The 24,675-nt window shown below is 34.4% G+C and overlaps 1 protein-coding gene across 5 annotated transcripts in view; it reads left to right on the top strand.

The window, feature by feature from the left end:
- The window catches only part of GRM5 (glutamate metabotropic receptor 5), a 511,261-nt gene that overhangs the window by 196,842 nt on the left and 289,744 nt on the right, over positions 1-24,675 (top strand). For all 5 annotated transcript variants that reach the window (XM_072726148.1, XM_072726152.1, XM_026015232.2 and 2 more), the window contains exon 3: positions 3,658-3,907. In XM_072726148.1, coding sequence (XP_072582249.1) covers positions 3,658-3,907 — 250 coding nt within the window. The remainder of the gene's footprint in view (positions 1-3,657; positions 3,908-24,675) is intronic.

The following is a 24,675-nucleotide window of genomic DNA, read 5'->3' as shown; positions in this document are numbered from 1 at the left end:
TTGTAGGCCCAGATGGATGCAGATACTTCCAGATCTCTACTGACATGATATAGGTCAAATAGCACTAGTTAAAGCAACTATTTAAAATTGCCCAAATCTACTTTCCAATTTCAATTACTTTTAAGTATGTTATTAAATTTTTTAATTCAAACTTGTACTTCCATATGTTTAAAAATCTAATATTACAGAGGGCTCAAGGGTAAAATGTACACTTTAGACACTTTTTATTTCTTAGGAATATATGCCTTTTTTAAGGCCTACTTTTTAATTTATAGACAATAAACATCTCCTAATTCATGTATCTTCCCTTAAGTATAATTCTATTTTAGATTTGTCACCTATTTTCTTTAGATTCAAATAACTCATCTCTCTTTTGTTTTTTATGTATCTTGACTTCCAAATTGTGCATGAAGGATTTCAACACCCCAGCTCTCCCTGCTTCTCTCAACTTATCATCTTTTCCTTTAATTTTTTTTGTAAAGGTTGATAAAATTTATTTCTGTTGCATAATGAGTTTTTTCCTTTGTCCCTAAGTGGATTCATAAAGTTGAAAATCAGTAATTGGCATTTGCGTTATTGCAGAGTAGTGTGAGCTGAGTCCAGTGAAGCCTTGATTACATTTTCTTCTCATAATCCCAAATCACCAGCCCTCTGCTATTTAAAAGAGATTGTCTGGTGGAATTCCTTCCTGGTTTTACCAGTTGCTTAAAATAAAGCCACAAGTTAGTTTCATATATTACACCATATCTTCCATTCTCTATCATTTTTGTCTCCCTATCAGAAAAAAATAATCTTTCTTTCTTCAGCTTTTTCTCATCCTATACATTGCTTGAAATCTATTTCATTTCCTGTGAGAAGCTTAGGAACTTTTAAATAGCTTCTCCTTTATTTTTAAATAATTCCAGAATACAGTCTTTATATCAACTACTGAAAATCTCAACACTTCAGGCTTCCTAATTTTATTGAAATATATGGAATACATGCTCCCATTTTTAATTCCCAACATATAATGGCTTTCATTAAATCAAAATTATTCTGCAGAACTTTTATGTCACACATATATTAAAACTATTTCCTATTTTAATTTTAAAGAGTACTGCTTGGGTTTTGCTCTGAGAAAATAATTTTCCCCAACTAGTTTAAGTTCATTCTTTAATCCAATATTCAGTATTAATGTCATTTGCTCCATTATTTATTTTAGATGCTCCAGGAGAGAGCAGCTCAACTAAACCTAAAACATTCAATAATACCAATAAGTGCAATTAATTGGGTCCAGCGTATCTATCAGATATTTTATATAGTTAATATATGTATTATTTTATAATGTATATTATAATTATATGTTTATTACATGTTATATAGAATGTTAGTTACATATAACAAATTATAAAATATATTATAATAATTATAATCATTTATTATAATGTTAAACTAGATATAATGTTTAACATATATGATATGCAAAATACATATTAGGCAGTGTTATGTCTGATTTTCAGGTGAAAAAGCTAGATTTAGAGAGACTTTCCAAGCTGAATTAGAACTCAGATCTCTCTAAAAACAAAATTCTCTCCCTATTACAAGCTACTTACTTGTAATTTACTGTATAAATGAAAATAAGTTTAAGTTGTTGGGAGAGATGCTAAAGATTATGAATTTGTCAGGTATTTTTTCTTATTTAACTGTGAATATATTGAGTACTATTATTATTGCCATAACAATCACTATGTACCTAATCTCAAATTATTCATGCAAATACCCCAGCACTAATGAAAGCATTAAGTACAAGACAGTCTGTTGAAAAATAGAGTTGGCTAAAAATAAATCAGAGAATAATAGATTACTCAGATTAGTATAAAACTAGTAATTTAGGCCCCTAGGCACATTTTTTAGAGAGGATCCTTTAAACTTTGTTAATTGCAAAATAACTACATTGCCCATTTGCCATCACCATAGAGGCTTCTTCTTATTTTATTTCTGGAGAAAAAGGAAAGATGCAGCTGGCCGACCAGTTTCTTTGGCTAGAACTTAAGCTATCCTGCTCTGCTTTGCCCATTACCGTTTTCTTAAAGATAAAATTACACAAAAATCAACTCTCAAAGTCTAAGGATCTCGTTATGCAGCAAGATACCTGTGCTATAGTGGAACATACACAGGATTAGCAGTGGTAAGTTATATGCCACTTACTAAAAGTGAACTTCAGTTTTATCAGTTGTGAGTGGAAGATAATATTTCATGTCTCAGAGTTGGCGTAAGGAGCTGTGAGCTAATTTAAATGAATTGACTTTTCAAAAATCAAAATGTTATACAGGTCTACTTATTTTTAAGTGATCTCTATTATAGTCATATAGTGAAACTAATGCAATTGAATGCCTTGTACTTCCTTACTCATTTGGGATCTCTCCTCTTGATGAAATTTCTATTCCTAGGTCTAGTTGATTGTGAAGCCGGTTACCACTTGCTTGTCTTGTAATAGGCTCCTGTATTCTGTAAATCATTCCCCCTTACCCAGCTAATCTTTTGTAAACTCAAAACACTGAGCCTAGTATAATTTAGAGCCTTTTAAGGCTCTAAAAATACCTAAAATTGAAGTATCATGACCTTTAAATTGGAAAAAGAAGTGTAGATATAATTGGGCTTCTAAGTTTTCTAAAAGTCAGCCATGGACAAGTGAAGGGAGCAGAATCCACTCTCTTTGATCTGAGAATGTAATACAAAATTCCACCTACTGGGTATGTAACGTTGGGCAAGTGTAAACCTAACTGCCTCATCTGGTTTCTTATCTGCAGAAAGAAAGTCATAATGTCTCACTATATTCTTGTGAGAATTAAGTGAGGTCACATCTGTAAAGTTTTTGGTATACTGCCTGGCATATAGTTGATTGTCAGTATTGATCACCACATTCCATCAATTTAAAGGACCACCATCAGTCCTTAGCCCTTCACATTTGCACAGGGCTTTGGAATTATTCCCCCAAATCACTAACCTCCTTATGGTTATACAGAATGAAACTTCAAATGTTTTTCATAAGCTTATACATTTACCTCTGACAAGACTCCAATCTCAAGCAAGGATATGGAATTTTTGGTTGGGATAAAGCCACAAAATCTTATGATTGCTAATAGAATATAATATGTATAATATTCTATAAAAACATAATGTTCTATATGCTATCTGCACAACAACATCTATACCATGTAAGTGTATGTATTGTGTCTTTAAATACAAGAATCTGGGCCAGTGGAATAAGAGAGTCATACAATAAGAACCAAAAGGCAGTGAGACAGAATGAAAGTACAGCAAATGTCTTTCATCATCTCACACTAGAGTGTGAACTTTTTAAGTCAAAAGGGGAGCTTAATTGCTTCTGCTTTTTATGCTGTTCTCTCTCTCTCTCTCTCTCTCTCTCTCTCTCTCTCTCTCTCTCTCTCTCTCAAACAAAATTTAGAGTTCAATGCATACGTATAATGTAGTTTCGTTGTAAATTGCCCAAAATGAACAAGTCATTGAAAGAGCCAAACCTCATTCAGGTCTTCAGGCTCCAAGTTCAACAGTACCAAGTCACCTTCGTGTTCCCAGTGCTTCTGCATTCTAACTGGACCCAGCGTATCCAGCACTGCCATCTCACTACCTCTCTGCTTATCTGTTTTTATACAGGGAACTATGGAGAGAGTGGGATGGAAGCTTTCAAAGATATGTCAGCCAAGGAAGGAATTTGCATCGCTCACTCTTACAAAATCTACAGCAATGCAGGGGAACAGAGCTTCGATAAGCTGCTGAAGAAGCTCAGGAGTCACTTGCCCAAGGCCCGGGTGGTGGCCTGCTTCTGTGAGGGCATGACAGTGAGAGGTCTGCTGATGGCCATGAGGCGCCTGGGTCTAGCAGGCGAATTTCTGCTTCTGGGCAGGTGAGTGACAATGAGAAAATTCACATGAAGGTAATGCCAGGAATTTGGCAACACCAAGGGTATCTTCTGGTGCATGAGGACAGATGTTTTGGAAACTTAATGCATGTGGTAGAAGTAGAACTTAAATATCATAAAGCACCAGAGCCTAGAGATAATCATAGAAAAGAAGTGGATATGCTATGTGCTGATTACTGATAACAGGAATCAACACATGAAGATGAGTACTTAAGTCTTAAAAAAAAAGTGACTGTAAGGAAATGAGATGGGTTCTTAGATACTTGGATCATTTTGTAATTTCCTTGGGAGGTAAATGTTTTTCAGACTTTTTTTCTGTTGCTTGTGAAATTGATTTTGAGAATGGCTAAATGAATTTGTGTTGTAATAGAGAATCATAGAATTTTGAGTTTTACACTGTTACCAGACAAGTTCCTAAAACATTAAGTTCTACTGGGATTAACTTTAATTATCTGGATAATCCACTTGATTGGTACAACTCAGCTCATTCCCTGCTGATGCTGTTGAATCACTATATTAGAGTTTTCTATAGAGAAACCAATATAATGATATGTGTGTGTGTGTGTGTGTGTATGTGTGTGTGTATGGAAAGAGAGAGAGAGAGAGAGTGAGAGTGAGATGAAAGAGATACACCTAGAGGAGCCAATGGTATAGTTCTGATCTGAACACTGGCAGGCTTGGGGCCTAGAAAGAGCCAATGTTTAAGTTCAAGTCTGAAGGCCAGAAAAGACCAATGTCCCAGCTCAAGCACTCATGTAGGAAGAATTTTCTCTTACTCAGTCTTTTCTGTCCTACTCAGGTCTTCAACAGATTAGATGAGACCCACCCACATTAGGAAAAGCAATCTTCGTTACTTAGTGTATTGATGCAAATGTTAATGTCATCCAGAAGCACCCTCATAGACATACTCAGAATAATGTCTAGCCAAATATCTGGGCACCCCATGGTCCAGTAAGTCATCATTTGATATTAAGCATCACAATTCATAAAATGACCCCATAGTTTGACCATGAGAATGTAGTTCACTATTCTATAACTTTGAAAAGTTTTGTTATTGCATATCTTGTCTTAGTAGGCAGCCAATTGAAAAAATAGAGAAAACCTTCAGAACCCCTGCATCTTTCACAATATTTCTGTCCAAAATAGAAAGCTAACTCACTTGTTATTAACTCTGATGGCTCGTTAAAGAAAACATGCTTCCTTTATTTTCTAAATGCCTAACTGACCTTCTGTGATCAGACTTGGCTCCTGTCTGGCTACATTTTATGACAGCCACTTTATGTACCTAATGCTTTTCTGTCTGACCTGATGGCAGTAGATTGATGGGACTATTTTAGTATGAGGCCAACTATCCTCATAAAAATGATATTGAGTGAGATTCCTTTTTCACTGATGTCATACATTTTGTCTAAAATCATCCCTAGTTGGAAAGAGTGGAAAAAAAAAAAGAAAGAAAGAAAAAGTGAGGCACCAGTTATTTTCATACAACCCAGGAGCACTCCCACTCTGGTATTAAATTCCAAAGTGCAGTGTTAGCACTGGGATAAAAAGAATAGGAAAGAAAGAAGCCGGGTTTTAACAGTCCTGTTTTTCCAGTAAAGTATAAGAGATTCTGTAGCTCCTATCTGCTGCATTGCCAACATTAATAAGACAAATCAGCTGCATTTGTTTTTCAACCATATGATTTGTTAACAAGTAAATGTGTGGTTTTTTGTATATTTTTTATTGGAGTTTGATAAGAAGTAAATGTTTTTTGATTCCATGTATATAAGGGAAATATATAGGTATTCACTATATTTACTACTTTCCATCTATATTTTTATTGCCAGCAGCACCACAAGGCCAAAATTCAATATTATATATATATATATGTTTATATATAATTTTTATGATGTTATATATATATAATATAAATTATATATATATATATAAATTAAGATTTTAAGTGAACTCTATACCCATCATGGGCTTCAAACTTACAACCCCAAGATCAAAAGTCATACGCTTTACTGACTAAACCAGCCAGGATCCCCTATTTCATATATTTTAAAGTTTATTTTGTATATGCTATTTATAAGAAGTTCTCTCCACATCTTTTGATTCGTGTAATAGTAGACATAACCTTTAATTAAATTTCTTAATTCCTTCATTTGATTGGCTAATAATTATTCAACATTTACTTGAGCACCAGTTCATTTCATCTTAGAAGAGTTTTGTTAGAAAATCTTTCTCACTCCAGATTAGAAAAAAAATATCTCCCTGTAGTTTCCACCTCTCGGCTCATATTCTTGTTTTTGAAAGTAACTTGTGGTAGTCTTGCAGATATTTGGTAACAGCATGGTCATTAGTCCCCTTCATCTTCTCTTTGAAACATTCCTACCTCTTCCATTTCTACTTGTTCATGGTGAAATGAATATTAACCATTTATCAAGACCATTAATGGGATCATTTATCAAATGCTTTGTGCTAGTTACTACACTAAGCTCTGTATACGCATTATTTTGTGTATTCATTTGATAGATATTGACTAGCTACTATATGTTAAGATACTTGGGATACGTCAATGAATAAAACTCAATACTTGCTACCTTTATGGATCTTACATATGGTAAATTAGAAGGTAGCAAGTGATATGAAAAAAATTAAAGAACAACTTCATGTTGAGTACTATTATCATCTCCATTTTATAGACAAGGACTCTAAGACTCAATTTATTTGTTTATTTTAAAGATTTTATTTATTTATTCATGATAGAGAGAGAGAGAGAGAGAGGCAGAGACACAGGCAGAGGGAGAAGCAGGCTCCATGCTGGGAGCCTGACGCAGGACTCGATCCCGGGACTCCAGGATCACGCCCTGGGCCAAAGGCAGGCGCTGAACCACTGAGCCACCCAGGGATCCCCTAAGACTCAATTTATATTGAAAACTAGAAGGCCATATAGATATATGTGTTCAAAACAAATGTAAGTGTGTGATTCTAGAGACTGAGCATTCAGCACTACGTTCTGTTACTTTTCAGTAAATTTTAGGCATTCCTATTTATAAGAGTGGGTCTAGGATAGTGAGCAGAAAGGCAAAAAGTAATAGTTTTAAGAGAGAATTTAGCACATCTACTCACTCTCATTTTACAAGTGAGGAAACTGATACCCCAAAGGTTTAGAAAATGTGGTTAAGGTCAGACAAGAGCCCAACTACTGTGGACCTAATCCAGTGCTTTTCTCTACTAGACTGTCTCCTGTAAAATAGAAACAGCAAAGAAGTTGTCTGATAGCAAACTCCCAGTTCTTCACAAATATTGAATATATAAAGAAAATACCCTAGATCATTAAAATTTAAGATAGCATTTTTATTTTAATGCTCCTTTCCACAAAATTCAATCACCCTATAACTCCTATAGTTGACATACAATGTTACATTAGTTTCAGGTGTACAACTTAGTGATTTAGTATTTCTATGGGTTACATTATGCTCACTCGAGGTATACCTACCATCTGTCACCATATAGTGCTATTGCAATATCATTGACTATATTCTCTATGCTGTGCTCTTAATACTTTGAGATTATTTTGTTTGCATATATTCTCCCAGTCTTCCTTTATGCTCCTTCTTTCCCCTACCCAACTCAGGCCCAACTTAATATGGTTCTTAGATACTAGAAGTCAAGGGGCACCTTGGTGGCTCAGTCGGTTTAGTGTCTGACTCTTGATTTCAGCTCAGGTCATCATCTCATGAGACTGAGCCCCACATCTGGCTGTGTGCTGGGTGTGGAGCCTGCTTAAGATTCTCTCTCTCACTCTCTCTCCACTACTCGCACACACATGCTTGCTTGCTCTCATTCTCTCTCTCTCTCTCTCTCAGAAAAAAAGAAAAAGTAAAAGAAAAAAGGAAAGGAAAGGGAAAAAAAGAAATTAGAAGTCAAGGCTATGAGAGGGGAATCTATATTCAGAACTTCCTAGAGGGTCCCATTTAACAGCCATAGTTATAAATATGTCCAGTTGCTTTGGGACAGCCATGTTTAGTAGGTCATTCAACTGAAATATATGGTGAGACTAGTAAGATAACTCTGCTGCTGAGATGACCTCATCCATCAACATATCTCACCATCTGTGCTGCACATCAGAACAATGTTAGAGTGATATAGACCTGGTCACTGGGTCTTCTCATTTGAACTCAGGGTAATCTGTTGTCTTATTACCAATAAAAATGTCCTGTGTAGGTCCCTGAAATAGTCTTGCTAAACACTTTGGCCTTGACAGCAGAATAGGATCAATAATGTGAACAGTAATAACATTTCTAAAGGAGCTAATTTCTCTAGAATGGATATCATGTTCTAGTTCTTGGTCTGAGAAAATATCATTTGAGTTATATTATTTACAAGTTTAAACATAAATATGAACTTGGAAACAAGGACCAACTTTTAGCAAATTAGCTAAAGATTGTTTTTTATCTTGTCTATAATTAACTAAAACCGTGTATCTATTTGAATTAAGAATCTCTGTCCTTCAATGCAATGATTATTACCATGCTGCAAGAGGAAATGTACTTAAATTACAAAACTATATGGGAATTATAACCAGTATTTCTTGTCAGAAGGTTACTCTTCGTCAGTATTTTCAAAATGGAAGGGACAAGAGCTTATTCTAAGAAATAACTTTGTGGATAGGATTACAAACAATTGTTCTGCTAAAATTATTATAGAAGTATTATTCAGAGGTAGACATTAGTCTTCATCCTTGCATATTATCAGAGTATTCATTCTAAATTAAAGCCCCTTTTAAAATAAGTATACTTGTCTTCCAATGGGCCAGTCAGTGTCTTTTAATCATAATAAGAAACAAAACCAAAACTTATTTTCATTGAGTTGCTGTTATGTGTCAGAAGACAAGGGGAGAAGGAAAGAGAAGGAGAGGGAAAGGAGAGGAAATTATGAGAGGAGATGGGAGGACGAGAGAGAGAGAGAGAGAGAGAGAGAGAGATTAATGTTGTAAGCAATGCTTAATATGTTAACTTTTAGATACCTTTGAGTTTGGTAATAATGACGCCATTTTTGTACGGGAGAGGATTGAGACTCAGAAGTTACATGACTGGGCGAGATTACTCCAGTTTCTTATTCTAGTGGCCATTCTAAGTATCACAAAGAAGTCTTAGCAACATAAATTTTTCTACACTTAGGATAAGCTCCATTTAATTTCGCTTTTTTGCTGTTTTTGTTTTAGGTTACCCTTTGAAGGTTAAATACACTTAGTAAAATGCCTTGAAAGTTATTGAAACTATAGTGATTAATTTGTAGTGCAAATAAAGCCAGCCAAACTATGCTCCACTTTGCCTGCAGTTTTCTGTTTATCTACATGACTTGGAAAGGCCAGACTAGTTGCATATGATGCAACAACATATGATGTTCAGTCCATAAACAAGCAATTGTCTAGGTGTATCTGCCTCAGGTTATATGTAAAACTATCTGAACCATGAGGGTTGAGCAAAAGGATAAGAGGAACTTGTGTGAAGAAGTTTGGAGAGATGCCTAGGAGACAATGTTTTCAGCCTTGTGGTATTTTGATTTTTATCCCATTATTAGAGAATCCTCTTTTTTTGTGAGGATAAGAATATGATAGGTGTTATAGTTCAAAAGATAACTTGGGTATGGGTTGTGGATTAGAAAAAATAGGGTAGTTACAGATGAACCAGTATCCCTAACAAAAATGATATGATGATGAGGATCCCTGGGTGGCTCAGTGGTTTAGCGCCTGCCTTCGGCCCAGGGTGTGGTCCTGGAGTCCCAGGATCAAGTCCCACATCAGGTTCCCTGTGTGGAGGCTGCTTCTCCCTCTGCCTGTGTCTCTGCCTCTCTCTCTCTCTCTTTGTGTCTCTCATGAATAAATAAATAAAATCTTTAAAATATATGATATGATGATGGACTAAGTCTCAGATCAAGAGCCACTTACTAATTAAAATGTGCTTATTATGTTTTTGTTATGATAGTAACAGGATATATGCATATGTCCAAACTCATCAACATGTATACATTGAATATATGGATTTTTTGTGTGTATTATGTACAACTCCATAAGTTGAAAAAAAATCAACAGGAGCTATTGGGCACATTGGATATTGTAGATGAGCATGGGAAAGATGTCAAGAGTAACTCGTAAGATTCTTGTGTTTTATAACAAGATGAATGATGATAACTTTACCGAAGTGAAGAGAGTTGGAAAAGAATCAGGTGTGAAGTAGAGAATAGATCATGAGTTCAGTTTTGATTAAAATGACCTGTTGTATGTTTCAAAAAGAAATCAGGAGAATATATGAGTCTGTGGCTCAAAAGAGATATACAGGCTGTAAATAAAAATGAGTGAATCGTCTGAGTAGTTTAGATTTATGAACAGAAAACATGAGTATGTAGAATTCAAGCGGAGGAAGTCTAAGAATGTGGCTTTGAAGGGGATCTCAGAATGTAATGATTGGAAAAAGGATGAACTCTGAAAAGGTGATAGGGAGAAGGCAAATCCAGAGATGGAGGAGGAAAATGCAGAATATGTTCTGTCATCCCAGCCAGTGGAGGAGAATGTCTAAAGGAAGGGCCACCAGTGTCAAGTAATTCTAGAGCAAGTGAAAATAATACTGAAAGGACCTTTAGATTTATTGAGGTATATTTATTAATTGGTGATTTAGCAAGACATGCGCAAATGGAGAGATTAAATTAGATTCTGAATCAAGTAGCTAAGATGTAAGGAGGTGAGAAAATGAACCCATGACATATAAGCTGCTGTTTTGTGAAGTTAAACTAATTTTAAAAAAGGAGAATGGAGAATGATAAGACTATCTCTTGAGGAAAAATGAGGTCAGGAGACAGGTTTTTAATACAGTCAGGTTTTTTTCCCCCCAAATGTAATTATGATCATGAAAAAATGTTAACAATGAACAAAGCTATACAGTGAAAAGCATTTACATATTTATATCTGTATTTATACACAGTATTAATAAATTATTTGGTACTTGCTAATTGTATAAGGGAAAACTGGCATTATGATATTTTAATTTGTACTTCTTAGTTATGAGTGAGATTCTATATCTTTCATGTATGAATAAGTGATATATTTATATTTTCTCCAAGCTTCATGCCTTAGTCAATTTTTTCTGTTTATTTCTCTTTATTAATTTATACAGAAGTACTTTATAGATTAAGGAAAGTGGTTCATTGACATATGTAGCAAATATTTTCCCTCTTGCTATTTGCTTTTGACTTTGTTTATGACATTTTGGACAATGCCAAACTTTTTCTTTTATGACTCATAAGGATTTGTATTTTGCATACAAAGGCCAGTCACAGAGGTTTAATTTTAGGATCCAAGTTGGATAAGGGAGTTTAATAAATGAGGGAGAACAATTAATTGTGCAAAACCCCTAATATGTGGGAATGCGTGACATCACGCATAGATGGAGGAAGCAAGCTGAGAAGGTCAACTCCAGAAGTGGGACATAATTTTTTTTTAAAACGAGGTAGATATGTTTTAAGGGTTGCTAATATAAAAGTCACTTGATAACCCCTCTATTCTTCATAATTTTGGAGGCAAGAAGAAATTGTGTGTGTGTTGTGGAGTTGGGAGTAGCAATGATTTGAGAGATTATGAGTAAAGGTTGGAGAACAAGGAAAACTACACTGTTAATAAGTGGTTTTATAGGTTATCTTTATTTTATATTATTCCATCAGTGACAAACAGTAGGGAAAAAATGATCTGGCTATACTATCCTGGAGAAATACTCTTAAAATAACAGCAGATTTAACATTTGCATACGTACTTTCTCATCAAGGATTGTAATGAATTCTCACTGTTGGAGTTTTAAAGGTTGATTAAACAACAGCTCTGTTCTCAAATTAAAAGCCAATGGGAATGAGTCATGGAGATTAACATACATATCAGTTAATTAGAGACCAAGTCTTTGATCTGTGACCAAATGAACCTCCTAACACTGCCACTCAACCCTAGAGTCACAGGCAGAGCTGGACAATAGCAAGAGTTTCCTGCTTTAGAAGATGGCTTTCAGAATGACCAAAGGAAGACTCTTGGATTCAGAGGACAGACTGCTCCATAAAAAGAAGAGGCTGAGTCACACCTGGTGTTTCCACCTCACCAGACAAGCCAATCACTCATTCCAAGGGGGAAGGGAGGGAGATGGTAAAGACAAACTGTGTGCTTTCTTTCCATGCTTGTCTCTCCTGGAATGTGGAAATCTCTCTGGAATGCTACTTTGTGAAGTTCAAAGAGTGAGAAATATTCTTCTTTCTCCATCTTTTCTGAAGTAGATAAAGAATATTAACTTGACTTTACAGATGAAGACACTGAGCTCAGAGACATTACCTGTCTCATTAATATCACTGTGCTTATTAGATGTGCAGCTGAAATTTAAATGAAACCAGTTGCTTTGTAAGGTGCTATGGATCTGGCAACTGAAAATGCCCAGAAGGAGAACAAAAGACCTTGATGTTATTGGACAGAGAAAGGTTCCTGTGTGAGCAATGAAAACAACGAATGACTTCAAAGTCCTCTTCCAGTACTAGGGCTTGTGCTTTACAGGCAACTGCATCTCAGACGATTCTGGTAGTTTTAAGATGGATTGCACTTGCAAAATATGTTTAAGTAAAATTTAAAGTAATTGGATTATAATAATAGCTCTTTGTGGGGTTCTTTTTGTGTAACAAGCACTGCCCTGAGTGGTTGGTTTTCCTGTATTAATTTATTGACTTTTCATAACAATCCTATTTGAATAGTGTTATTATTAACCTTATTTTATTGCTGAGGCACAGAGAGGCAAGCAATTTACTCAAGATCACACACGCAGTAAGTGGCAGAGAGGGCATTAGAAGGTAGTCTATATCCTTGACCACCATGATAAACTATTTAGATCGTTGATAATTCTTAATTTCAGTAATAAACTTGATTCTTATGGCATAAAGATTAATTTATTTTTTCTATTATTAAAATAGACAATCTTTAATAAAGAAAAATAGGAATTAAAGAGGATTGTGAAAGAAAGATCTCCTCTCCACTTCCTCCTTCTTAAGATAAATAAAACCTAGGGCAATCCAACATTCTGTAAACCAGAAGAATTCAATGATTAGGCAGACTTTTCAGTCTGCATTACCATTTTTCTATGGAAACAACCCAATGAAATTTAGTTTTCAGCAAATAGAAGAGTTTAAGTTTACTTTATAAGAATAATTAAGTACCCAGATTGGCAAAGAAGAGGTCAGACTTTCACTCTTTGCAGATGACATGATACTGTATGTAGAAAACTCAAAAGATTCCATTAAAACGTTGCTAGAACTGATAGAAGAATTCGGCACAGTTGTCGGATATAAAATCAATGCACAGGAGTCTGTTGCATTTCTATTCACCAGTAATAAAGCAGCAGAAAGAGAAGTCCAAGGAATTGATCCCATTTACAATTACACCCAAAACCATAAGATACCTAGGAATAAACCTAACCAAAGAGGTAAAAGATCTGTACTCTGATAACTATAGAACACGTATGAAAGAAATTGAGGAAGACACAAAGAAATGGAAAAAAATTCCATGCTCATAGACTGGGAGAACAAATGTTGTTAAAATGTCTATATTACCCAAAGCAATGTACACATTCAATGCAATCCCTGTCAAATAGCACCAGCATTTTTCACAGAGCTGGAACAAATAATCATACAATTTATGTGGAGCCAGAAAAGACCTCAAATAGCCAAAGTAGTGATGAAGAAGAAAACCAAAGCTGGAGGCATCACAATTCCAGACTTCAAGCTGTATTACAAAGCTATAATCATCAAGAGAGCATGTTACTGGCAATAAAACAGTCACATAGCCCAATGGAATAGAATCAAGAACTCAGAAATGGACAAATAATTCTATGGTCAACTAATTTTTAACAAAGCAGAAAAGAATAGCCAATGGACAGAATAGAATAGCCAAAAAGACAGTCTCTTCAATAAATGGTATTGGGAAAACTGGACAGCAACATGTAGGAGAATAAAACTGAACCACTTTCTTACAACATACACAAAAATAAACTCAAAATGGATGAAAGACGCATATGTGAGACAGGAATCTATCAAAATCCAGAGGAGAACACAGGTAACAATCTCTTTGACCTTGGCCAGAGCAACTTCTTAGTAGACAAATCACTGGAGGCAAGGGAAACAAAAGCAACAATGAACTATTGGGACTTCATCAGGATAAAAAGCTTCTGAACAGCAAAGGAAACAACAAAACTAAAAGGCAACCTACTGGATAGGAGAAGATATTTGCAAATGACTAGATAAAGATTTGGTATCTGCAATCTATGAAGAACTTAAACTCAACACCCCAAAAAATACAGCCAATAAATGGCAAAAGACATGAACGGACATTTTTCCAAAGGAGACATACAAATGGCCAATAGACACATTAAAAAAATACTCAATATCACTTACTATCAGGGAAATACAAATCAAAATAACAATAATAGTCAAAATATGGAAAGAGCCCAAATGTCCACTGACTGATGAATAGATAAAGAAGATGTGGTGTATTGGAATATTACTCAGCCATCAAAAAGAATGAAATCTTACTATTTGCAATGACATGGACAGAACTGGAGTATATAATGCTAAGTTAAATAAGTCAGAGAAAGACAAATACCGTATGATTTCACTCATATGTGTAATTTAAGAAACAAAAGTGATGAACATAGGGAAAGGGAAGGAAAAATAAAATAAGATAAAAACAGAGAGGGAAGCAAACCATAAGAGACACTTAACTATAGGGAACAAACTTAGGGGAGGTGAGTGGGGAGATTGGGTAATTGAGTGGTGAGCATTATAGGTGGTGAGCATTACTGAATGTAATGACACTGGGTGATCAATCTTTTGAATTTTAGCCCCTGAAAATAATAACATACTAAATATTAACTAACTTGAATTTAAAGAAAATCTTAAAGGAGGAGGAGGACTGATCAAACACCTGTGAAGAAACAAAAGCAAATGTAGAATATTATTCTGTGGTGAAGCCAGATGAAGTTCATTTATTCTTCCATTGTTTTCTGGAAGACTAATATAATTTGGTGGAGTGACTATCTTATGTACATGTTTCTATTAGTTGGAGGACACTGTGATAAATCATTCTAAAGTAGTAGGTGGCTAACTTTGGTCCATAGGTCAAATCCCCCTCCTGTTTTTGTAAATAGTTTTATTGGAAACACCACACTCATTTACACAAGGTCTATGGCTGTTTTGATGCTACCGTGGTAGAGCTGAGTGGTATAACAAAGACCACGTGTCCTATAAAGTCCAAAATATTATATGGACCTTCACCAAAAAAAGAAAAAAAGAAAAGAAGAAAAGAAAAGAAAGAAAAGAAAAGAAGAGAAGAGAAGAGAAGAGAAGAGAAGAGAAGAGAAGAGAAGAAAAAAGAAGAAAAGAAAAGAAAAGAAAGAAAAGAAAAGAAAAGGAAAGGAAAGAAAAGAAAAAAAGAAAAGAAAAGAAAAAGAAAAAGAAAAGAAAAGAAAAGAAAAGAAAAGAAAAGAAAAGAAAAAGAAAAGAAAAGAAAAGAAAAGAAAAGAAAAGAAAAGAAAAGAAAAGAAAAGAAAAGAAAAGAAAAGAAAAGAAAAGAAAAGAAAAGAAAAAACCTTGCTGACCCTGATCTAGAGAAGTTTTATTCCCGTCTGTTGAGGTAGTTCTGCTTACTTACATACATATTAGAACCTTGAGTATTTATTCAGCATAGTCGTGGTTTGCACATAAACTTCACATTCTTTTCAATTCTCCTTGAGATTTGAAGGCCCCTGCTGGATCATGGGATCAGACAGTTCTAGGAATTTTGGTCAGAGTTAGAGGCACAGGACTGGGTGCTATGTTTATCATGGAGAGGAGACCAAGAACAAAGGAGTCTTTAAATTTTTATTTTAGCATTCTGGAACATAATGTTCAAAGCAATTGAAACATACGATACATTTGAAATACCTCTTTATTCAATCCTGAGTGATTTAATTTTATCTAAAGTTAAAAAAATGCTAAATTTAATAAATAATTCAGTGTTTAGTTATAAATATTAATCTTTCTAATAAAATTATTTATATTCCTCTCATTTGCTATATCAAACTGATGACATAGATTAAAAGTTTATCCTTTCTCTTTCAATCTTCCCCATTTTCCTGAGTTATTTTAAAAAATTTAGTTATATAATCCTTCTGCATAATAATCTTACTTGACTCTCTTTTTCTTTCATATTCAAATTTCTAATTTGGCATACATGGCCCTTTAAAATATGGCCAAATCTGCCAATAATTTCCTATTATACTCAGGGGTGAGATTTAAAATATTTAACAACTAGTGAGACATAGGTCCAACTAGAACAGATGAGAATCCTAACCAATGGGTAAATCTGTGCCAATGCATGCCACCTAAATAGTGAAATTATTATACTTCTACATTCCTCTTGCTGCTACCAACTCCTTATCTTACCTATATCAAAACTCTTATAATTCCCCAAACATACGCTTGCAGTATTGCCTACATGGTCTTCTCCTTGGAATGATCTCTCTGTCTTTTACTATGAAACTCAAGTTTGTCATGCAAGCGTGACCCAACAGTTTCAAAGACTTCCTAAATTCTAGTAGGACTTCCAGAGATCCCTTAAAGCCCCTAAGACTTTCATTTCTATTTTTCTGTTTTCCTCTTCCTCTTCTCCACTGGAATATGAGTTCCCTGAGGTGTGTACGCAAAGGTTTATTGGTCTCTGTAACATCCAGTCCCTAACATGTTATTAACATTAAAGAATAGCTGTGACCGTAGAGGAAAATCAAGCGTGGCAGTTTCCTCAACTCCATCAGCCTAAGTAAAAGGCAGGCTTCTCAAGCATTTAGGGAATAGAAAACATCATGTGAATGTAGGTCACTCTGCAAGGAAGCAAACTACAAGCCCCGTGGCAGAGGGCAGAGGTAATTCCTAGGACATACTTTCTATGATTTCACAGGAGATGTATACTTCTTAGATTTCAGTATAGAATCCTGAGCTTCTGCCCCTCACAAAACACATCACTGAGAAATGAAGCACTTTCTGTGAGGCTGTATCATGCAATCAACTAATCAATCACTTATAGTGGGAAAAGTCAAATGATTAGTAAAATGGTGAGGTAAGGAATGCCATGAACATGTTTGGACACATGTCTCTGCCATTTCAAAGGAAAGTTTCAAAGTTTAGGTCCTTGTGAAGGGAAAGAAAACAAGTTTAGTTTTCTTAGTACTCTGACCATGATGCATTAACCTTGACAGCTATGGTGAATGTAGAATAGAAATGGTTCAGTTATTTGTTCAGAACACTTGAAAGTTCTATTGTCTTCTATTGTGTTATGACATGAATGCAAATGTTTATTTTCCAAGGTGGTTTATAGAGACTCTCAATTTAAGATTCTTGGACCCTTAAATCTGCTGTGTCAGTTTGTTTAATAGACAAGTTTTTAGAGCAGCTTTAGGTTCACAGCAAAGTTGAGAGGAAGGTACTGACATTTCCCATAATCTCCCTCCCACACACATGCATAGCCTTCCCATTATCAGTATTCCCCACCCAAAAAATACATTTATTTCAACTGTTGAACCTACATTGATACACCATTGTTATCCAGAGTTCATAGTCTACATTATGTCTCACTCTTGTGTTGTACATGCTGAGTGTGGAGAAATGTATAATAACATGTATCCACCATTACAGTGTCATACAGAGCATTTGCACTATCCTAAATAACCCTCTCTGCTCTGCATATTAATTTTTCTCTCTTTCTCTCCACTAACCTTTGGAAAAGAATGATGTCTTTACTATCTCCATATTTTTGACTTTTCCAGAATGTCATATAGTTGGAATCATATGGTAGGTAGTTTTTTCAAATTGTCTTCTTTCACTTAGTAAGATGCACTAAATTTCACCCATATCTTTTAATAGCTTGATAGCTCATTTCTTTTTAGTAAATAATATTTAGGAATAATATTTAATTGTCTGGGTACCAGTTTATTTATCCATTTATCTACTGAAGGACATCTTGGTTGCTTCCAAAGGTCAGCAATTATAAATAAAACTGTTATAAACATCCATGTCAGGTTTTTATGTGGGCATAAGTTTTCAGTTCATTTGGATAAATAGCAAGGAGCATGATTATTGGATTATAAAGTAAGAGTATATTTACCTTTGGAAGAAATTGCTAAACTACCTTCCAAAGTGACTGTATCATTTTATATTTATATCAAGAATGAGTAAAATTTCCTATTGCTTTGCGCAGTCTTGCTCTTATAATACACACATTCCCACCACACCAAGTTTTTCTTTATTTTTTGTTTTTGGCATTTTGGCTTTTTTTTTACTCTGAACATGTTTTGGCATTTTTTTTCATGTACATAATCAAATATGATTCTTTTATAGATTCTGGATTTTCTTCTTTGATCAAAAAGCTTTCTTGAAAAAAAAGTTGTCTCTGAAAGCAACAGTGTTTAATTGTTTTACCTTTATTCATTTAATCCAACCCGATTTTTTTCTTTTTTTCTGAAGTTTTTATTTATTTATTTGAGAGAGAGAGAGTGAAAGAGATAGAGCATGAGTGGGGTGAGGGGCAGAGGGAGAAGCAGACTCCCTGCTGAGCAGAGAGCTCAATTTGGGGCTCAATCCAGGCTTTCCAGGATCGTGACCTGGGCTGAAGGCACGCACTTAACCAACCTAATCACCCAGGTGCCACCAACCAGAATTTTTTCCAATTAAATCTATGCAGTAAGAGATCCATCATATTTTCTTTAAGATAGATTCTCAGGTGTACCTTCAGGGGTTATTTTTTTTTAAGATTTTATTTATTTATTAATGAGAGACTCAGAGAGAGGCAGAGACATAGGCAGAGGGAGAAGCAAGCCCCATGCAGGGAGCCCAATGGGGAACTCAATCCCAGGATCCCAGGATCAAGACCTGAGCCAAAGGCAGACACTCAACCACTGAGCCACCGAGGCATCCCCTTTGCAGGGGTTATTAAATAAATAATCCTTTCCTAGTGAAATAACAATGTTTCATATATTAAATTTTACACTTTTAAAATTAAATATTTCTGTAAACTAGTATATAATTTTAGATTTTTCTCTTTATAACCACTGTTTGGTTTTTTGCTAGTGGCAGAGTGTTTTTACTAAATTAACTTTTTAGTGAACTTTAATAACTAGTAAAGCATGTCATACTAATTATTATTTCCATAGGTTTTGTTAAATATTGTTCATCCCTAAAAACTTTAGGATTATTTTTCTAAATATAAAATTCGGTTTCTAAATATTAATTTTTGAAGGCTTGAAATTTTAATGATATTAGATGTTCAAATCCAAAAATAGGGGATGGATTTTAGATTTTTATATCTTTTCACAAAGATAGATTGCTTTATGAAAATTTTGTATTTTTATTGAATTTTTACTCTGGCAGTTTTTGTTAGCATATTTTTATTTCCAGTATAGTATAGAGAAAAGCAACGTGATGTTTGTGTAATTAAAATTCCTTTTTTAATTTTTGTAGCTTTTTTCATAAGCTACAAAGCTTTGGATTTTCTAGATATGCAATAGTTTTGACACAAAATAATTGATCACTTTCTCTCCATTACTTATACTAATTAGGTCATTTTCTCAACTTAATGTATTCACTCTAAAACTCTAAAATCTAAAATCTCTAAAACACTGGTGTAAAATAGCAATGATAACAAATATCCTTTCCTGTACTTGATATTGATGAGATTAGTTTGTTATTTTACTACTTAGAATGGAATTTTTATATTTTTGTCTTTAACATATTTACTTATTTTCTTCTTTTTGCATTGTCATTTTAGCAAGCATTGGTGCTCATATCTTCAGATCCAAATACACAAATTAAAGAATAGACACACAGACACACACATTCATACAAACTCTCAAACTTAAATTAGAACAGATAAAATAAGATGTGAAATTAGGAACCTAAGTGGTAAATTTGCAGTGTGCTCTATCATAAAGAATACTTTTTAAAGTGACATTTGGATTTGTTTCAAGAGGGCAATCTAAACACACTAGTTTAGCCTTCCTCCTGCCTCCAAATCCATGACACTGACTTGCCATTTCATTTAGAGTAAAAGCCACAGCCTTTATAATATTTTACCAGATTCCCACATATATCTCCCAGGCCATGTCCTGTTGCTTCTCTCCTCTCTACTCTAGTTCAGCCACAGTGTTCTTCCTACTGTTTCTCAAAAAAATCCAAGTTACATGTCCACCTCAAGGACTATATATTTAGTGTTCCCCTTGCCTTGAAACAGTCTTTTCCCAGATATTCTCATCACCAGCTTCCTTACCTGAAGTCCAGTACATTTTGTGCTACATAATTTTCTTATTCACTTGGCTTATTGGTTTCTAGTCTGTGCTAGAAGTTAAACTCCAGGAGGGCAGGGATCTTTATCCTTTTGTTCATTGCTTTATCCTCTGTCTTTGGATAAGCACCTGGTACCTAATAAGTGCCTAATAAAATCATCTTTAAGAAGCTGGAGAGGGGCACCTGAGTTGGGCTCATTCTGTTAAGTGTCTGTCGTCAGCTGAGGTCATGATCTTGGGGTCCTGGGGTCAGCTCTTCATTGGACTCTCTACTTAGTGGAGAGTCTGCTTCTCCTTCTGCCTCTGTGTTGGCTCATGGTCTCTCTCTCTCTCTCTCTTATCTCTCCCTCTCTCTCTCTCTCGTTCAGTCTCTCTCAAGTAAATAAATACAAATCTTTTTGAAAAATAAAAAAGAAAATCTGGAGAATGCTTAACTCATATTTTGGCAGAGAGAATTTTTTTTTTTTTTCATTTCCCTGTTAGGACTCTGGAATCATCAGAGATCAGAGAGAGCAGGTCTGGGAGAAACAAGAAGTTTCACATCACCAACCAAGTAAGAAGTTTTATGATCTCAGAACAGCTGAGCTAGTTCCCTTGCTCTCAACAGCCTCATCTTACCTGCACACTCTTTGAACAGTTGTTTCCTCCTTTGTCCCAAAACAAAGCTGCGGATAGAAAAAGGGGCCTAATATATTTAGACAAAATTAAAAGCTAAGAGTTCTAGAGATCTCCATGAAATATGAGGACGTGTATGGGGGTGAGTTATGTAAGACCCAGAAAGATAAGATGTGCTTGAAGATTAGGGTATTAAAATACAAAAATGCTGATAGGGAACAGTGCCAAATGAAGTCATGGCCCAGGAGGTGGCCCTGGGAGAGGGTGACTGAGTTAATGTAGAAGTAAATGGTACCACCATTCACTCACTGATCATTACTTACATGAATGTCAAATTTACTAGTTTTTAGTGTTCAGATGTTCACATATCTCAAAAAAAAAAAGGAAATATGTCATTTGTACAAGTCACAGCCCAAGAAGAGAACATTATTTAAAAAAAAATCCATTACAAATAAACCTTTTGTCTCCCACAATAGAATCTTAGTTCTGATAATATGCCAAAAAACTTATAAGATATAACTACATTTAATATGGTAGTCTCAAGAGATTACTATAGCTTGACAATTCCATTTTTACATTTTTGCAGTTTTTGTAGCAGGCTGGATTATGTGGCAAAACAATTGAAAAAGTCAGTGGTGGAAATTCCTGTGGGAAAATTTCATTTTTAAAAATGTTGCATAATCTTATGACTTTTAAGTAGACTAGGAGGATTTTTTTTTGGCTTAGAATTTGCTACTGTACATTTTGAGGCAATATCATAGCTATAACAGTGCTAATACCTTATATTTCTGTAGTTGCTTTAAAGATTACAAATGCTTTTATGTGCATTATGCAATTTAATCCTCCTTGCTCAATAGATGCATGATAGTCATCAGTGAAAATATGTCCAGATGGCTGAAAATGGACATCAGCCATCCAAATAAGCACTAAACTGGTAGCCACCAAATGCAGGCTAATGGGTCCTTAGAAAGATTTAATGAAAATTTCAAAGGTCCAAAATGAAATTAGGCAAACAAAAAATTATGTGTTCATGTCTATTCATTTGTATCTGTGATTTAGTTGGTGTCTGTCCTTATTTTAAAAATAAATTTTCCAGTCATTTATTTCTTTAAGTATTTATTTGGTATTTATTATATTGCAACACTATACATTTAATATAAGAGCAAAAGTGACCAATGTAACCTTGTCTTCTGGAGGATTTAAATGAATAACAAATCAAATATTTAACTCTATGTTTTTATCTTTATTGAGTTATAACTGATACACAATATATTGCACACATTTAAAGTATACATCTTGATGAGTTTGGGTGAATGCCTAGCCTCTGATGCCGTTACCACAGCCAAGGTGCTAAACATATCTGTCATTTCCAGAAATTTTCTTGTGTTTATATGTATTGTGTGTGTTTTAGTAAGAATACTTAATGAGAGGTCTATCTTCTCAACATATTTTAAAGTTTTTAAACTTTATTGTTAACTAAAGATACTGTATTGTTAACTATAGGTACTGCAGATCTCTAGAACTTACTCATCTTGTATAACTAAAACTTTATATCCATTGTAAAACAATTCCCCGCCAGCTGCCAGCAACCACCATTTTATTCTTTCCTTCTATGAGTTTGACTTTTTAGAGAACTCATACAAGTGGAATCATGCAGTATTTGTCCACCTGTGACTGACTTATTTCACTTAGCATAAGATTCTCCAGGGTTATCCATGTTGTAATAAATGCCAGGATTTCCTTCTTTTTTGTGGCTGAATAAAACTTTATTTGTATGAATATACCATATTTTCTTTTTAGAAAAAATATTTTATTTATTTATTTGAGAGAAAGAGAGCAGGAGGCAGGGGCAGAAGGAAAAGCAGACTCCTTACTGAGTGGGGGAGTCCAGTGCAGGGCTTGATCCCAGGACCCTGAGATCATGACCTGCGCTGATGTCAGACACTTAACTGACCCCCATATTTTCTTTATTTACTTGTCAATGGAAAGGTGGGTTGTTCCCATATTTTTATTATTGTGAATAAAGCTGTAATAAAATGTGGAGATACAGACATCTCTTCAAGTTTTTATTTTAATTTTTTTGAATATACATCCAGAAATGAGATTACTGAATCATATGGGACTTCCATTTTTAACTTTTTGAGGAGCCTCCATACTAGTTTCTATTGTGGCTGCATCATTCTACATTCCTACCAACAGTGTATAAGGATTACAATGTCTGCACATCCTCACTGATACTTATTTCTTGTCTTTTTCATAAGAGCCATCTTAACAGGGATAAGATTATATTTCATTGTGGTTTTGACCTGCGTTTCCCTGATGATTAGTGATATAAGGCACATTTTTGTATATCTGTTGTCCATTTGTATTCCTTGGAGAAATGCCTATTCAAGTCTTTTGCCCATTTTTTTGTTGAGTTATATGAGTTTTTATATATTTTGGTTATTATCCTCTTATCAGATAAAGGATTTGCAAATATTTCCTGCCATTCCATAGAATGCCTTTTCAATCTGATTGTTTTCTTTGCTGTGTTGAAGCAAAGTTTAATAAGTGCAGTGAAGAAATCATTTTTTTTTTGTTTTTGGAAGTAAAATATTATTTAATAATTAGTGATAATTTGTTTTCCTAAATTTGGAAAATAGAAAATTTAATTGCCAATGTTCTGCTGACTTTAAATTATTTTGTTATCATAATGGTATTTGTGGATCACCATTCAGGACTTCCCCATGATGTGCCTATATTTCTAAAGACACTATTCCAGGAGTAGTGATGAGTTTAAAAGCCAGTTTGACACCTACAGTGAGACTTGTCCTTTTCTTTTATATAAAAATAATTCCTTCTTGTTATATAACCCAGTAACTACCAAAAAAATACATTGTATTTGAGTTTCAAATTAGAGTGCAGAATATAGTTAACATTTATAATATATATTACATATATGTATGTATATATGTATATATGTGTGTATATATAGTGTGCCCATTTTTATATGCATGCATACTGCACACATAATCATTTGTGTAAACCTAAACAACATATTTTTAATCTTAGATATGTAAGCACATATAAGTCAATACTCATGAGTTCTTATGAAAACTACCACTTCTGACCATGAGTGTAGTCTAAAATAATTGTGTGCCCTACACAATTCTTAGTACTTCATCTGATGTGTTTAGGTTTTTTCCTTATATTTTCATCTGCAAATTTTAATTCTTTTTACCTCTCTGTTGGCTGTTCAATTTACCTTCATGATCATCCATTATTTCAATTAATGGTCTAAAGATCAACTGAGCTGGATCTTGAATCCTTTGTTTAAGTTAAGGTTGTTCTTTACTCAATTACTGCTGAATTTCTTCTTCCTTGATTTACACCATTTCTGCTAGTCAATAAGGCAAATGCCACCCAAAGAATGTAGAAAGGTTTTCACTATTTCGCCTAGTTGCCTTCAATTTTTCCTACCAGAGGCACTATGTTAGCACTAGCCCAATCATTCAGGAATACTAGAGGCAGTCCTATTTGCTTTATTTACCACTCTGTCATGTTAATTATATTAATTCAGAAATAAGTTATGTCTTAAATCAGCAAATCAATCTTTCTACGACTTTTATCAAGACAAGGGAGTAGCTATCATACAGTTGTGGGTCTCTCCCATAATACCTCAACAATCCCTGTAAAATAAGATTGACAACATAAATCACAAGTGGGGTGCAGTGAATGTTATACACTTGAAAAGGCTGCTTTGTGTTTTAGATATGAATACATCAT

Source organism: Vulpes vulpes, chromosome 11, assembly GCF_048418805.1.
Source record: "Vulpes vulpes isolate BD-2025 chromosome 11, VulVul3, whole genome shotgun sequence".
Taxonomy (NCBI): Eukaryota; Metazoa; Chordata; class Mammalia; order Carnivora; family Canidae; genus Vulpes; species Vulpes vulpes.
Note: the sequence above shows the minus strand (reverse complement) of the source record. Positions and strands in the feature narration are given on the sequence as shown.